At 41.1% G+C, this 15,833-nt stretch overlaps 1 protein-coding gene across 2 annotated transcripts in view; it reads right to left on the bottom strand.

Annotated features, from left to right (window-relative positions):
- Positions 1-221: 221 nt before the first annotated feature.
- Positions 222-15,833, bottom strand: part of CDH2 (cadherin 2) — a 221,866-nt gene continuing 206,254 nt past the window's right edge. For both annotated transcript variants that reach the window (XM_057699943.1, XM_057699944.1), the window contains 2 exons: positions 10,628-10,792; positions 222-1,011 (listed from right to left, as the gene is read on the bottom strand). In XM_057699943.1, coding sequence (XP_057555926.1) covers positions 805-1,011; positions 10,628-10,792 — 372 coding nt within the window. In that variant the 3' untranslated portion in view covers positions 222-804. The remainder of the gene's footprint in view (positions 1,012-10,627; positions 10,793-15,833) is intronic.

Below are 15,833 nucleotides of genomic sequence, written 5' to 3'. Positions count from 1 at the left end.
CAAACATGCAAAAAACCTGAATCCAAAGTCCAAATAATACATACACATGTTCTGAAGTTTCTGCACTTCTCCATAGACTATGCCAATAAAACATTATGTACACATACCATTTTTACAGTGAAGTGGAAAAAATACAGTAAATAAAAAAGTGTACATGGATTAAGACCAAAATGTGTCTAACATTCTAGTTTATGAAAAAATTCAATTTTGCTACAAATTGGTGATATGAAAACTCCCTTTATTTGCAACCAGCTGCATAAGTTTTAAGATTTTAGTGGAAAAAAAAACAACTAAAGTCTAAAACTAGAAGTAATGTACATTTTCCTATCTCATGGTCTCATCCCCCAAGATAATAAAATTGCTCCATGAGTGGTCTGTCTTTTTAATTCCGTATTTTTAAGAAAAGCAAATGCAAGGTAACAAAAGCGTGTCGAAGCATATCATGGTTTAACTTACTGCTCCCACCACAAAATATTTTGTCTTTTACTTATCGATTCAGAAATCAGTACCATTAAAGCCTTAAACATAAAACTAATTCCAATCTGAAAAAGGTACAAAAAGGCACATAAAATCCCAGTGCTTCTGTACTGTAAAATTCAAGTGTAACTGAGCTCTGTGTTTTTCCAAACAGTATTGGCTCACTGATATTCCCTCTGAGCCCAAATTGGTTTGCAGCCTCTGCCAAAGCCTCCAGCAAGCACTGTGCTCGTAGACTACAAAGTTAAAGCCTAGCTTCTGAATGCTTTTTGGGAATATCAGTGGAAATTGTTTGTACTTGTCCAAAAACCAAGTTCACCCTGAAGTTCAGTCATCACCTCCACCATACATGTCAGCGAGTTTCTTGAAGCGGGGCCCCCAGTCGTTCAGGTAGTCATAGTCCTGCTCGCCTCCGCTACTGGAGGAATTAAGGGAGCTCAAGGACCCAGCCGTGGAGCCACTGCCTTCGTAGTCGAAGACTAACAGGGAGTCATATGGTGGAGCGGTGGGATCGTTGTCAGCAGCTTTAAGGCCCTGCAGTTTGGAGGACGAGAAAAGAATGACGAGATGATTACAGTTAGCAAATCCACAAGCAGACGCTGGTGGTCCCAGGGCGTCAATCACTTGTTTACAAGTTTCCACCCGCAGACCACTACACGTGCCACCCAGAGAAAGTGGGTTATCACCATGTCTTAAAGGTAGACAAAAACTAACTGATGCCTTTCCTCTGCAAAGAAAGAGCCCTAAGGAGTCTAGCTGAGTGAGGCTGAGACACACCACAGGATGGGGTTAATCGGAGAATGCGTTTGACAGGTGATGGAAATGGACAGCCAACTGCCTGAAGCTGGGAAGGGAAGATCTTAAATGAGGTCTGGTAATGCATCTGTATAACAGTGCATTGGGCAAGACCAATTGTGAATAAATTACTGGTGGAGTAAGTTACATGAAATAATACAGAAGGCTATAAAATCATGTGATACGTGGACCCTAATCTACGGAGAATCAGAGTCAAAGGATTTTTGGACAATGAACTGGTTTAACAGGAATTACATGCAAGGCAAAAAGAGAGAGACAGAGAAATGAGTACCATATGATCTTTGCCCCCTACGAGCTTACAATCTAGCATAACAGGCATTACCGTAGTATGAAATAAGTAACAAAACTATGAAGTCTGGGCAAAAATCATCAGGATGCTGAAAACAAACTTCAACCGGCACTGAGAGCTAGGCGTTCAAAGGAGTGGCGTTCTGTTTGACATCAATTTGGAAGGATATCAAAGGAGGAGTGAAGACAGGCCAGATGTGATTAGAATACAAGGAAAGCTATTCACTAAATCTTTTATGTTCTTAACAGAACATAAAATGTGAAATTAATTGATAAACTGTGATCAGGTATTATTTTTCAAGAACAGAGTGACTTCTACCCCCCATAGGCGCTAGAAAAGTCATGACCCAATATTGACAGATGGTATAAATAGTGGGGGAGGTTATGCTGCCAATCGAAAATACCATGTATATACATGGCTCTTAAAAAGAACTGAAAAAAGTAAGAACCAATGAAATCATTATCTTAACTCTTGCAAAAAGATGCTTTTTTATACATAACTCATGTATCTGCAGCTACTTCATCATTACGCTCTACAAAACCTTAAGGATGTCACACTACATGCTTTTGGCTTTTTCCTCTAATTTCTTCCCAATTCTATTCTAGTACTGCAAAGATATACTAATGTTCGTCTCCAATCATTCTCTCTTTCCACAGCTCTGCTTTTTAAATGCTGGTGGTCTCACTTATCTAAGATGTGATGAACGGTCTACCTTTAGATCAGTCCTTCCAATCCACATGTGTTTTATGAGTGCATGTACTTTTTTTATCAGTAGGAAGGAGAAGGAAGAGGGAAAAGAGCACGAAAATTAAGGTCAGGGTCAGCATGTGCAGTGGTTACGAGAGCACACTCTGGGGTGACACCTCAGCTCCACACAGTACCAGCTGTGGGACCTGGGCTAAGCTCCACCAGCTTCATCTCCTCACCTGCAACTGTAATCTCAGGAATATGATCACTATGAAGACCAAATACAATAAAGGGACCCAAGGGCTCACTGCAGCGTCTGGCACTTGTTAGAGCTCAAGGACTATTAGCGAATTTTTTTTTTTTAATTTTAAGGTTAGAGGAAAAAATTCTTGCTTTGGAATTTGAAAAAAAGAAAAACAAACGTTAAGACACAACATTTGAAGAAACAAAATGGCAGCTGCTTGACTTCAATCAAAAACCTGAAAGAAAAGTACACCCTACTGCCTCCCCATCCCAAAGTCTGTCTCCCCAACAATCCTAACCTCTAATTAAACACCACTTTTCCTCTCCTCAGGTAGACTATTTATAACCCAGACATGCCTGTGTAAAGTAAAATAAAACAAGTCTTCCTCAAACTACTTCAGTATATAAAACATAAATACTTTTAGACAGGATTTTCATGATCATATTTATAGAATAAGCTACTGGGCAATTCGGTTAAGACGGAGAACTGCAACCTCCAATTTCTCAAAATTCCTAATTCCCTTTTTGTGGTAGATTGTGTTACTGTCCTCAGTGATTCACCATCCTCGCCCCGTGGGTGGATCACATGCCCGCGGCACCACAAGTGCCACGCTGCAGCCAGTTAACTTTCCCAGCCCACTGCCAGGCCTGGCTACCCCACTGGCGTTGGCCAATGAATGGAAGCAGCTGCATGGAGGAGAGGCGAAGAGTCTGACATGCGTCCACCAGTCCCCTTGCCTTTGCCCTGTGCCCCAGAGAGAAAGGCCTGCCCCAGATGCAAGTTTTCCTTCTGTCTGGATCCTGAAGTACAGAAGACATGTGGATCGTGGCATCAGCACCAAACTGGAAATATGGGAAGGTGAAGACTAAGATGAACTCGAAAGGGTCAATGGCAGGCATCACATGTGCCTGGATCTCCTGGAGATGAAAGCCATGGCCTGTGTTTCCTGTGACTCAGAATAAGTGCTAGAATCTGTCTGGTCTTCACTGGTGTGTTAAAGGGCCCAAGACTGGGACTTCCCTGGTGGTCCAGTGGTAGAGAATTCACCTTCCAATGCAGGGGACATGAGTTCAATCCCTGGTCATGGGACAAAGATCCCGCGTACCATGGGGCAACTGAGAGCCCTCAAGGCTCAACAAGGGAGCCTGTGTGCTGCAACTACAGAGCCTCCAAGCTCTGGAGCCCTCGCACCACAACTAGAGCGAGAAAACCCACACGACACAACTAGAGAGAAGCCTACATGTCGCAGTGAAGAGCCCACGTGCTGCAACTAAGACCCAATGCAGCCAAAAATAAAAATAAATAAATAAAATGGATAAATACTAAAAAAAAGTTTTTAAAAAGGGCCCAAGACTCAATTAAATGTACACGTTGCCTATTAATTTCCTTAAAACAAATATAACACTGGGGTGATAATCTAGTCCCTTACTCACCAGTGAGATTCTCAAAACTATTTCTTTAAAAAATTTTTAACTCCTGCCTTGACTTTGTGATCATTCTGATAGTTGTTGAACCTACGTTTTCATTCTTTTTTTTAAAAAAACAGGTTAAGACTATAAAACCTATGAGAGGTCACTGTGCTAGCCAGAACATCAAACACTGTCTCAGGTTTTTGCGATTACAAAAGGGCAAAACCCACTGCACTTTTCAAGAATTCTTAGGCAAACCATCTTTCTAGGCTGAAGGTTAAGTACTTTACGTCCCTTCCACTTGGAGAGTGCTGATTTTTATCCAAGAATAAAATACGACTTTTCCGGGTGAGGTATTACATAAATTCGGGTACTATTTTGGTAATTCTAAAAAGATCATAGTCAAGTCCGGAGAAACTGATGGTCACAGGACAGCAACCAAAGCAAATGTACAGATAAATCCGGGGTGGGGGGGCAGGCACACAGAAGCTCTGGTCCTCCCTGGTGGGATTCCTTCATTCATAGGTGTGGAGCCATTTCACACGAGGTCTGACACACCGTTGCCAAATGCACAAACTAGGTGCGTGTGTTTCTCTCTCCCTACCTGGGTTTAACTAAATCTAGAAGAGCAGGTGCTTTTGTCACCTTTCCTGTAGAGGCAGAGCTTGATCTTTGCGTAAATCAGAACTAGTTTCCATAGGGAGCTGCCTCTGTCAAATTGAAGAGCTGTAGCTCTGGCTGAATTCTTGCTGAGCCTGTATGTATAGACTTCTGATCTCCATGCGTTATCGGTGGAGACATGCTTGTACAGGGACTATAAAACCCCACATTCTTCGGTGAGGGAACATACGAGGGATATAAGAGGAAAGAGGTCCTACCATTCTGTCCTCTATTGTCTCAAATCCACTGCCTTGCTTCAGGTCATTATTCTATCCTGCCTGGACCACAGCAAAAGCCTGACTGGTCTCCACATCCCCAGGACTATTTCTGCTTTTTCTGAGGCGAGGGAGGCACACAGCTTGTGGGATCTTAGTTCCCAGACCAGGGATCGAAAGCGGACCCTCGGTAGTGACAGCGTGGAGTCTTAACCACTGGACCTCCAGGGAATTCCCTCTTCCTGCTTCTTACTTACAAACTACTATTGGTTCCTTTCTCAGACGTTATTTGATTATTTGATGTCACAGCACCTCCTATCCCCTATAGCAGTGTTTCCAAAATAAGGGAGGAGTCCCCCTGGGGTATGCAAGAGGATTTTTAATTGGTGCACAGGCACTTTAAAACAACTATTTTTATTTTTAAAAAAAGTTAAAATTGATTAAAGTTGAAGTACATCACAGATGAAGTTTGTAGACATGGAAAAAACTAGTAGGGGTTACTCCAATGCTTGATGCCTGATGTTAGGGTGACCTATAGGATAAAGTCAAAACTCTTTGAGGAGCATTCAGTGAACCTAGACTGTTCACTCACCTTTTCTGTTGCAACTCTTCTCAATTCCAGCAACCATAACTAAATTACTCACCAAAATCCCCCCAAACCTAAGAAATTCATGTTCTTGGTGTATCTCCATGTTATTTACACATTCATTTCCTGCTAGCTGAAATGGGATTCCCTTTGTTTAAATGTCCCATCTCCTATTTTTTCATTTGATTAATTTCCATCCATTGTTTAAAGCCCATTAAAAACGTCACTTCTAGTGCTGCCTGGAACTTTTCCCCCAACCATGACTGAGAGTGATTCCTGTGGTCTCTCTGGTCCTCTTTACTTTTATTGCCGTGTTTTGGTTACACTAGATAGTGACATCCCTTTCTGTGGAGGTGGTTTTGTATTAGTTTCATATCCTGCTGTCCAAGACACTGCTTGACATCCAGCAAGTATGCAAGAAGATAACTTTATACTATTGTCCTTCTGGCTTAGTTTTTTCACCTCAGCACCTCGTTCATGTTTACATCTACACCTTTCAAAAGAAGCTAGGATTTAGGTTTAAAATATCTGTGGACATAAAAGTATATTACGATCACATGACAGTGGAATTCTGACTAATCAACGCCAATATTACTATGTCCCTTTCTGGGAAATTCATTTTACTGAATTTCTTTTTTTTTTAAAGGAGAGGTTTCTACTTGTTTTATTTACAATTATAGGGCAGTAGAAAGTTTTCACCCCTGAACAGTAACTTATAATGATAATATGATACTGATAATAATTAAGAGATTTTACTATGCAATAGCCATCATACCAAAGACTTTACCTGGATTTTATTATTTAGTCCTCACTGCAATCTTAAAAGGAGGGTCTCTCATAATCCCCATTTTATAAATAAGAAAACTAGAAATCCAAGTGGTTACATTCAAGGACCTGGACCTTGTACAAGGTAACAGAGCTGTTAAATGAGGCACCTGGATTTGAACTCAAAAGTCTAACTCTTATAAGAGGAGACAGAGATATTTTTAAAAGAACAAACTTAATTCAATTAATAGGAGAAAAAAGGCAAAAATTTTAAACTTTAGTAGTTTTAAACAAGTTATTCCAGGGGCACCTTCCATAAATTTTTTAATAATATTAATCAAAAGTTGGTCTTTTAATAGGAATATGCCCTTGGTTTTTATATTTCTGAGATAAAGAAATATACAGGATTAGTATAGTTATTGGAGGTATGCTAATATCCACTGTTGGGCTGAGATTAAATTACGTTGTTTCAACTTTTCACCCTTTGAAGGTCTTGTTTAAAAAATCTCAAAATAGAATGAAATTTTGTGTTTGACATTCAAAAATGTGTGATCTGTTTTACTCTACCTACCAGTCTGGAAATATTATCATTTTTGAGATTCATTATTTAAATAAACAAACTAGAAAATGCTCTCATGAGCTTACCTATTCCTTACATCTATAAAAAGACTCCAATTATAATCACCACTATATTCTTCTCCCTTTGGTATCATGCTAAATCAAATAAAGCCTGGAGATAAAGAAGTCTGTTTGTATTTTAAATGTGTTTATAAAATGTGCTTGAGTTCTTTCTAGGTGCCATCACCTGTTTTAAAACTTTACCTGTATTTATTTTTGTCTGTTCAGTTACAGAAAGATACTGAACAAGTCTTAACGGGTGTCTTAGATGGAAAGAATCTACATAATTAGTCTGAATGTTATCTCTGATTTAGGCCTTTGAACAGTTTGCTCTCTTTGAACTTTCCCACAGAACAGACCATCACATCCCTGGACCCTCTTTTTGGCTGTTTTCTGTGACACCTTAAACACCTTAGACTTTCTTCTTCCCTTGTCCAAAAGTAGGGCCTTTCTAGGTGTAGACTTCGGGTTCCCCTTTCTCCTCCATATTCCTCCGTCTTACAGTCACGTTCAATTTCAAGGATTCAGCAACCACCTGGGGAATGATTTCCAAGGCGCTCCTTTTGTCCATTCACGTACTCACCAAACCAGCGTGCCCCACAATGGTCCCCCAGGGATGCATCTCTTTCCCTGGACCACGGGAGGCCCCGAGGGGAGGTAGAAGGGAACCTTGGGATAGCAGTCATGGAGGGAGGTGAGTTCTAGGTACAGTGGCATGCTGCTGGATGGCGCTCACCCATGCTCTGTGTGCCTGACCCTTCATGGGCTGGTAAAGGCTTAACTAATACCTAGAAAAAAGGCAAGGGGCATTCCAGGCAGGAAAAACAGCGTGGAAAACTGGTGCTGGCATGGAATTACAAGTTGAGATAAGAAAGTACAAGCAGAGGTCTCTGTTGCTGGCCTGGAGGATGCAGGTGGGGGAGGGGCCTGGGGTGAAGCTGGACCTCCAAATAAGAACCAGATCCAGTGGCCATCCTGTGCATGCCAAATAAGAGTTCGGATACCGGACTGTTTGCCTGGTACAGAGATCGTGCTAGCAGCAGCGAGGGGAACTCACACAGAGCGACTCCATGTGTAATGTCTCGTCTACATATCACTGGCGCAGGGTGTATACACAGCAGACATCCGGTAGTTATCTGTTGAGTCCTTAACCAAGCTTGAGACGACTTCAAAATGAGCCCTTTCTAACAAATGCAGACAGTTTTCAAATTATGAATGAGTTGTATTCTGGAAGTTAATTTGCAAGTCAGTTGTTTGGAACAAACTTTCTCGTTTAGGCATTCACACACGTTTGTTACAACCTCCAGCCACTTTTTAGACTGTGTACCTGGGCACTGTTTTAGGGAAAAGAGATTCCAAAGGGAAACTCCTTTTGTACCTTTTCCTACTGTGGCATTAGAGGGTTGGGTAACTGAACCTTACTAACTAGATACTCTCCTCTCACTACTCCGGTGTATCTCAAAAATTGGCACAACAGTGTAAAGCAATTATATTTCAATAAAGAGCTTTAAAAAAAGCATTTAAGTTTAGCAAGTTTTGTAGTAGTTGTGTGTTTTTTGTCTGCTGTTTTATTTTTTATGGTTTCTAACTGATCAGTTGTATTAAATTTGTAAGTGCATTTTAAATTAAAATTATAATACGTTTGAGAAAAAAAAAAAAGGAAAATCCAGTCATGTTTAAAAAAAATGAGTGGATGCACCCAAAGACACGAACACAAGGTACACACAAAACACACAACTTGGAACAGCCAACATCCTCACTTCCTGAATGTAATCAGTGCCAGGAAGAGTGAAAGGCTCCAGACTTGGGCCCCAGTGAATCCCAGTCACGTGCAGCTGGGTGATGCCCATGGCCACATGCCCTGCAGCCCTGCCACAGTCCTTGATTTCCTTGAAACAACAGGATCTAAGAGCTATGCAACATAGTAGATGCTTAGGTCACACAAAAAAGAGCAGGAAATAGCCCCCGTCCCAGAAAGAAGGGACGTGGAAGGGAGAAATACTAACGGTTACCCCCCGCCGTGGTGAGGGCTGCAACCCAGGGAGCGCCTTGGTAACCCTTCCCAGAGGTATCAAAGGGACTTCGCTGAGAAGGGATGTCAGCTGAACGTGAATGCTAAATGGGTGCCTCACTGACAGTCAGGAAAGAAGAGCTTCACCAAAGTGAAGTTATAGTTAAACCTGTGATGCTTCTGAGGAACTACGAATAGTTCCGGGGGCTGTAGCACAGGGAGGGAATGTGGCGGGGAAACAGGGCAGGAATCAGATTGCACACAGCCTCAGAAAGGACCCTTACCACTCGAATTTTACCACGAGAAAAGAAGAGTGTCCTGGATGGGATGCAATCCCACAGGACAGTGACACTTCAGGGGCTGGAGGAAACATTCAGGCAAGTATTTGCTGAATTACACTGAAGCCAGAATTCTTGCTTTAAAAAAGTCCAGTGCCTACACCTACATTCAAAAGATTTACTATGTGTTGAAACCTGACGACTGCCTGAATAACTAAACAATTTCTCATAATGACGAAAGCTAAATGAGACGTAAAATCATCAGGAATTCCTACGTATTCAAAAAGATCTAGTTGTGTGTGTTTGTGTGTGTATTCTTGCTAATTCCCCTAACCAGGCCTATATATAAATAATCTTGAAAAGCCAGGGCATATTTTATACATAAAGGAGTTACCAGCACCCTGCTTTTGCCTTCTATCAGCTTATAAATCACGTCTACTACCAATTAACCTATTGTCTATTTAAAAGAAGTGAATAGATATGCTCAAAAAGCAGCATGTATTTTAGGAATAGATAGTAATGAATATTTGTAAAGACAGATAAACTAATTTTGTTTTGAAACTTTTCCTACAAACTATAAGAGCATCTAAAAACCTAAGGCAGATTGATTATGCAGTTGTGTATGTAATTTATGACTATTTCAAGGAAGCCCAGGAAATGAGTCTTATCTGTATGGAACTGAAGGCAATATATACAACAGATGCTTTCCAGTTTGTAAGGCACAGAGACCAACTCTGAGCCTGGAGGTTCTGAGTGGGAGGATACGGCCAAAGAACACGAGCCCTGCCGTATATTCACAATCAATATCAATATATGCATCAACCTCTTTTACCAACAATAAAAATTCAAAAGAAGAATCGCAGTAAAACTGTGGACATGATCAAAAGAAGTGGTGTAAATCATTTTTCTTCAAAACTTAAGGATTAAATGTAGCAGAACTCTTGGTCAGTAATGATATAAAAGACGGCTATAATAATTTTGACAGTGGAAATCACAGCTGTTATATTCAACAGAGAATTAGCTGCCTCTTGCAGAAGCTCTTAAAACTCCTCCACTAGACAAGTATTTAAATCACGTACATAATATTTAACTTAGCTGCTCTTCCTGCTAATCTCATCTGATGGAACGCTAGTCATTGGGTAGGCACTGAATTCTCACCATTTGTGGGATTCAAAGGGTACCGTGTGAGGAAAGTGCAAGTGAACTATGGTTACATGTAGCAGTGCTAATAAATGAAATTAGAATACACTATAATATTGTTAGCCTATTTATTACTTGTAATCTAGGGAAAAGTCCTTCTGGAAAGAGTGTAACTACTACCGATAATATATACGGATGTCATTTACAAATGCAGGATATTAATCGACAGATCTCTTTAGGGCTGATCAAAGCCATCTCATCTATTCTCTGCTCCTGAAGCCACATTTGCTTCTGCACAAAGATAAAGTTAAGAAAACGAATTGTGTTTTAATGACCTACATAGCTGTATTCTCAGCAAGTTGTGGTCTCCATAGCCCTAACTAGTAGCATCAAATAAACACCCTTATAAAGAAAGTGAGTCTCTCTCTGCACCTCATTAATGAAGTCCCCGATGTCCCCAGGGTGCGGGGCTGCAGATCGAACCGGGTACTGGGGCTCGGCGTGGATGGGTCTCTCATCCAGTCGTCGGATTCCAACCGGCTTGATGGCGTCCGGCTCCACTGTATCAGGCTGCTGGAGCTGGCTCAAATCATAGTCCTGCCAGAGACAAAACCAAAACCCCATGGGAGACGGGTACTGAGATGGAAACTTACAACCTCTGTTTTTAAACGCATACCCGGAATGCATAGAGATGAATGAAATTTAACATAATGGAAAAGTTGCCACTACGAGCTTTTCATGTTATGATTAAATATTTCTTTCACGCAGCTCTTTCTTCTGTGTTTTCCATTTCGACAGTCTGTGCGCCATCTGCTTTCTTAGCTTCCTCATCAGTTTCCAATGGGAAACAGCAGAGAGATGAGGTCCCACTATAAAATGACTAAAAACTGACTAGAAAACATAGTTGTACCAGAGAAACAGGAGTACTAGCTGAATATTGAAGGGGTTCAGGACAGGCTACCCCAAAATATGGTACTGTGGCATATGAAATATCTGAAGCTCAAGCACTCTTTTGGCAGAAAGAGGAAAGTCCCTCGGACTCCCCCCACCTCACCCTTCTTCCCTGAAACAGGCCACAAAATTCCCATGTGAAAGGCCCCCTCCCTGCACCAGGAGGAGGGAAGTCCTCTTCATCACCAGAGGCTAGGATTTGGGACCAAGAACTCCGTGCAAACAAATTTTCTTATCTTCCTAGTTACTTCTTCATCATTTACTACTCACAGCCCAAACCCTTTGCCTTGTCAATTCTTCACAGATTTTCTGTTTCTTTGTCTAAAAAGTATAAACCCTTTCTGCTCTAGTCACTTCTTTGGGTCTTCATTCTTTTGTGAAGGTTCCCATGTACAGGTAAAAGTTCCATAAAACGTGTGTGCTCTTCTCCTGTTAATGTGTCTTCGTTGGTTTAATTTTCAGACTCAGCCAGGGATCCTGTGAGGGTCCAGAAAAACTTTTTCCTTCCCTACAATGTTATATTGCTTTCACATTAAAAAAACACACTGTTGCGAGTGTATTTTCCTTTACTTAAAGGGAGGCAGTTCATCAAGGTTTCAAAATCACTTCACTCCTCCCTCCCTTCAATGGTCTAGAGTCTGCAAACTACTATCAGTGGGTCCAGTCTGATCTGTGGCCTATTTTTCTTGAAGAACGGCTTTACATTTTTAAAGGATTATTAAAAACCACGGTAACAACAACAGCAACCAAGAAGAAGAAGAATATTCTACAGAGACTGTAAGTGGCCCCCAAAGCCTTACTATCCAACCTGTTACAAAAAAAGTTTGCCAACCTCTGGCCCAGAAGTGCAAGGCCAGGGAGTGTGGATCTCTTTCGGTGTGGTCCTGTGGGAATGTCTTGGAAATACAGCCTGTCCACTTTGAAGGGCAGAGCAGAACTTGGGAAGAAGGATGCTCTGGGCATTTGTTGGACCCTTAGGATTATTTTCAGCTTTAGCTTCAGCCAGCTGGACAGAAATATACAAAGACACTAACTATGATGTAGACATGTATCAAAATTTTAGGTTTGGGCAAATACTTTGTAGTTTTCAAACCTCTAAATTCTGGTGATATAAAACGTCACATCCCCAGCTTAACCAAAATTCTTTAATTCTCTGTTGATATTTACAGAAAGTACAGATTTTCTGGTACTCTTTTAAGTTCAGGCTTCATCTCTGTCTAAAACCAGCTCAAAACTGTTTACAGTATCTCTATAGTGGTTTTGATTCATTCAAAGCTTGAATATTTACCACGTTCTGGCAGTGTTCAAGATCTTTTATATATGTTCGCTCATTTAATGCTCTGAATAACATTGTGTGACGGTAAGTTTTATTATCCTCCTTTAAGAACTAAGGAAACTAAGTCTCAAGTCACCCAAGTCATTTGTTGATGGCTCCAGATCTAATGAGATACAGAAACGGGCTCTGACTTCGAATGAATTAGACCCCAGGGGTTTCCCTGGTGGCTTAGTGGTTAAGAATCTGCCTGCCAATGCAGGGGACACAGGTTCGAGCCCTGGTCCGGGAAGATCCCACATGCCGTGGAGCAACTAAGCCCATGCGCCACAACTACTGAGCCTACGTGCCACAACCACTGAAGCCCGTGCACCCTAGAGCCCATGCTCCACAACAAGAGAAGCCACTGCAATGAGAAGCCCGCGCACGGCGACGGAGAGGAGCCCCTGCTCTCCGCAACTAGAGAAAGCCCGCATGCAGCAACGAAGACCCAATACAGCCAATAAATAAATAAATAAATAAATAAATAAATAAATAAATACATTCAAATGGATTAGACCCCAAAGCCTAGCTCTGGGCACAGTCATCTGGGAGGGTGGGTCAAGTCTCGGCTACAAGGTTGGATGGAGGAGGCAGGAGGGGCAGAAAAGTGAGGCATGATTAAAACAACAAGGAGACGAAGGGGGGAAGGGTCCCTGACATTCAACCCACCATGTGCCAGGTGCTATACCAGCCTCGAGGCGCTATACCAGTGTCTTCTCACTGACACTTTCCCCTTTCTTCTTTCTGAAGAACACTTTATTATCATCATTTTAGATGAAGAAACAGACTTGGGAAAGTTGAGTAACTTTTCCAAGGTCACACAGCTGGTATTTGATTGACATGAGAAAACCAGGGGTGTCTGACTCAAAACATCGATCTGAAACTGAACTGTGTCCCTTGAGACGCCCTCTTTGTTCTGAAAACCCTCCCCTAAACGACTCCTTACCGAGGCTTCAACTAAGCTAAAGAGTGAAGGCACTCAGGAAAAGCTCCTCCTCTGAGGGATGGACAAGGTGATAAGGGAGAGGAGGCAGGTACACAGAGTAGGACAAGCCAGAGTGGGATGTAAACTTGGTACATTGCCTAGTATAAAATGCTCAGAGAGGGAAAGAGCGCATTAGGTTTGAACCTTGAACGACACGTGGGCTCGGAGAAAGGACCGTTCTGGGGAATTAACAGCGTGAGCAAAGGCACAAGAGATTCTGTCTCCTCTTGCCAGGGTAGAGTATTTCAAAGCAACCATACAAAACTTGAGTGAAAACACCTTGATCTTGCACACATGTGCTCCATTTAAAATTTTATAGAATGTATGAGTTATTTATAGAATATCTTAAAGCAGAGGCAGACAATGATATGACAGATGCGAAAGCCTTTGAAATGTTAAAATGCTATAGAAAATAAAAAGAGGGGTTCATTTAGAGAATTCTGAATGCCTGCACATGAAGAAGCATGGTTTTCCAGGCCACATTTAATTACATAACTACCAAGGGGGGTAAACCATGAGTAAACCTATTTTCTAACAATGATGGAAGCTTTTTGTAGAAAGAGGAAAACAGATTGTAAGTATACAGATGATGACAGTTAATAAATATTTTTACAATGAGAGTGTAAAATGCTTTTTATTAGAGGTCTCAATTACATGAAATTAAGTAATTAAATCTTATGCTTAAGGACTGTGCTTAACCTGGTGACATATTCCTTCATGGTCCTCAGTATATCATGGTAACTCTGTATAAGATTACAGAGCGATTTCTTTGGTATAACTGGAGACACGAGAGGCAGTGGGATTTGCCTGTGCTATTTCTTACATGGAAAGAACCTGTCCACCCTGATTTCTTATATAGCTCCCACTACATCCAAAGGTTACAAGCAGAAATTCATTGTGTTTGGTTGACAGTGTTGAAAAAATTTTCTAATACGTTGTCAACATTACAGACTTTGGGATATTTCACCTGAAAATAGGAAGAGCCGGCATAAAACCAGGCTTAACTTCTGACACAGCAATTTGTTACAGCAAAGAGCATCTATCTCCTTTGCACAAGGACAGCCTGTCCACCTGGCCTGCTTCACTTATTAGTGTATACATACATCAGCATATTCATTTATAGATTCTCATCTTTCTTTCAATAGTCCTTTCCTACTATCTTAAGAACCAGAGCAGGATGTCTCAAGATGTCTGTGGTCAGTATGTAAGGCCCATAGAAAGTGCTCATTAAAAATGTGTTGAATAAAAGTCTCAGGGATAATATTCAGGCTGGATGTGCACAAGAGCAACCAATTCAAGAAATGTGCTTTGGGTCACGTGACACGCCACGGCAGTAACTCACAATGGGAAGGAAGGGAAAGACCCCAGGTCCCACTGCTGAGACGTAGCACCATGGTGAGTACCCCACCCCCCATGATGCAAACGTGCCACGTTCCTCAGATACACTGATATCTAAAAAAGAGGCACAAAACCACTGATTTACAGGAAACTAGAATCTGGGTTAAAACATGTGGCTTAACTTTTCTCTGTAATGGTTTCCCTTGTCCATTGCAAATACGGGATATAAAAATCGGATGGGGGTATGAAGTGGGCAGAAGTGTCCTCGGGTCACAGGGATGGGTTTTTCTGTCCACATCCATCTGTGCTATATGGCAGAGTCTTGACCTGAGGATGCAATTTTAAGCCTTTTGATAAGGGGTCACTCTATGTGAACCTCCTAAATTACACATCTTTATAATCCCATGATGCTTTACTTAAACACACAAATTACAACATGTAGGATAAGAATTATAAAGAGAATTACAGAGATTGAAAACATTCTCAAGGTCATTGGGTACATGGCCTTACTTCTGAAGATTATAAAGAAACAACCCCAGAAGAAATTTTTGTTTCCTAAAATTCTCTAGGGAAAAACTGGATTTGAAAATTCTCTTATGATTGTCAAGCTTACAACATTAACTTCCCAGAGAAATCCAATTTTCAAACGAAGGCCATGGAAAATCTTATTTTAACTAATGTTGGGGATATGCATTGTTTGGCAATGATCATGAGAGGCAGGCATGGAATTAGTGTTTTTAAAACATTAACATTGTAACTGAAAACACTTTTTTGGGGTCTGTGATTTAAAACATCTTAAAGGTGAAACAATTCTGGGAGACTCAGTAAGAAGTCTTAAAGCTTAAACACTGGTTCTGTCTTTCTTATTAAATTCCACTGACTTGCAATGATTTATAATTGGTTCAGAAAATGATACCATGAATCAACCTGAAGCCATTTGGTTATGTTTAAATAAAATAAAATGCTGCTTCAGTATAAAGTGAAAGTCTAGAATCCCAGGCAAAAAAAATTTCAGAAAGCTCCGTGGCTGGTGGAATCTACAGAATCGT

The sequence above is a fragment of the Hippopotamus amphibius genome, chromosome 11 (genome assembly GCF_030028045.1).
Source record: "Hippopotamus amphibius kiboko isolate mHipAmp2 chromosome 11, mHipAmp2.hap2, whole genome shotgun sequence".
Lineage (NCBI taxonomy): Eukaryota > Metazoa > Chordata > Mammalia > Artiodactyla > Hippopotamidae > Hippopotamus > Hippopotamus amphibius.
Note: the sequence above shows the minus strand (reverse complement) of the source record. Positions and strands in the feature narration are given on the sequence as shown.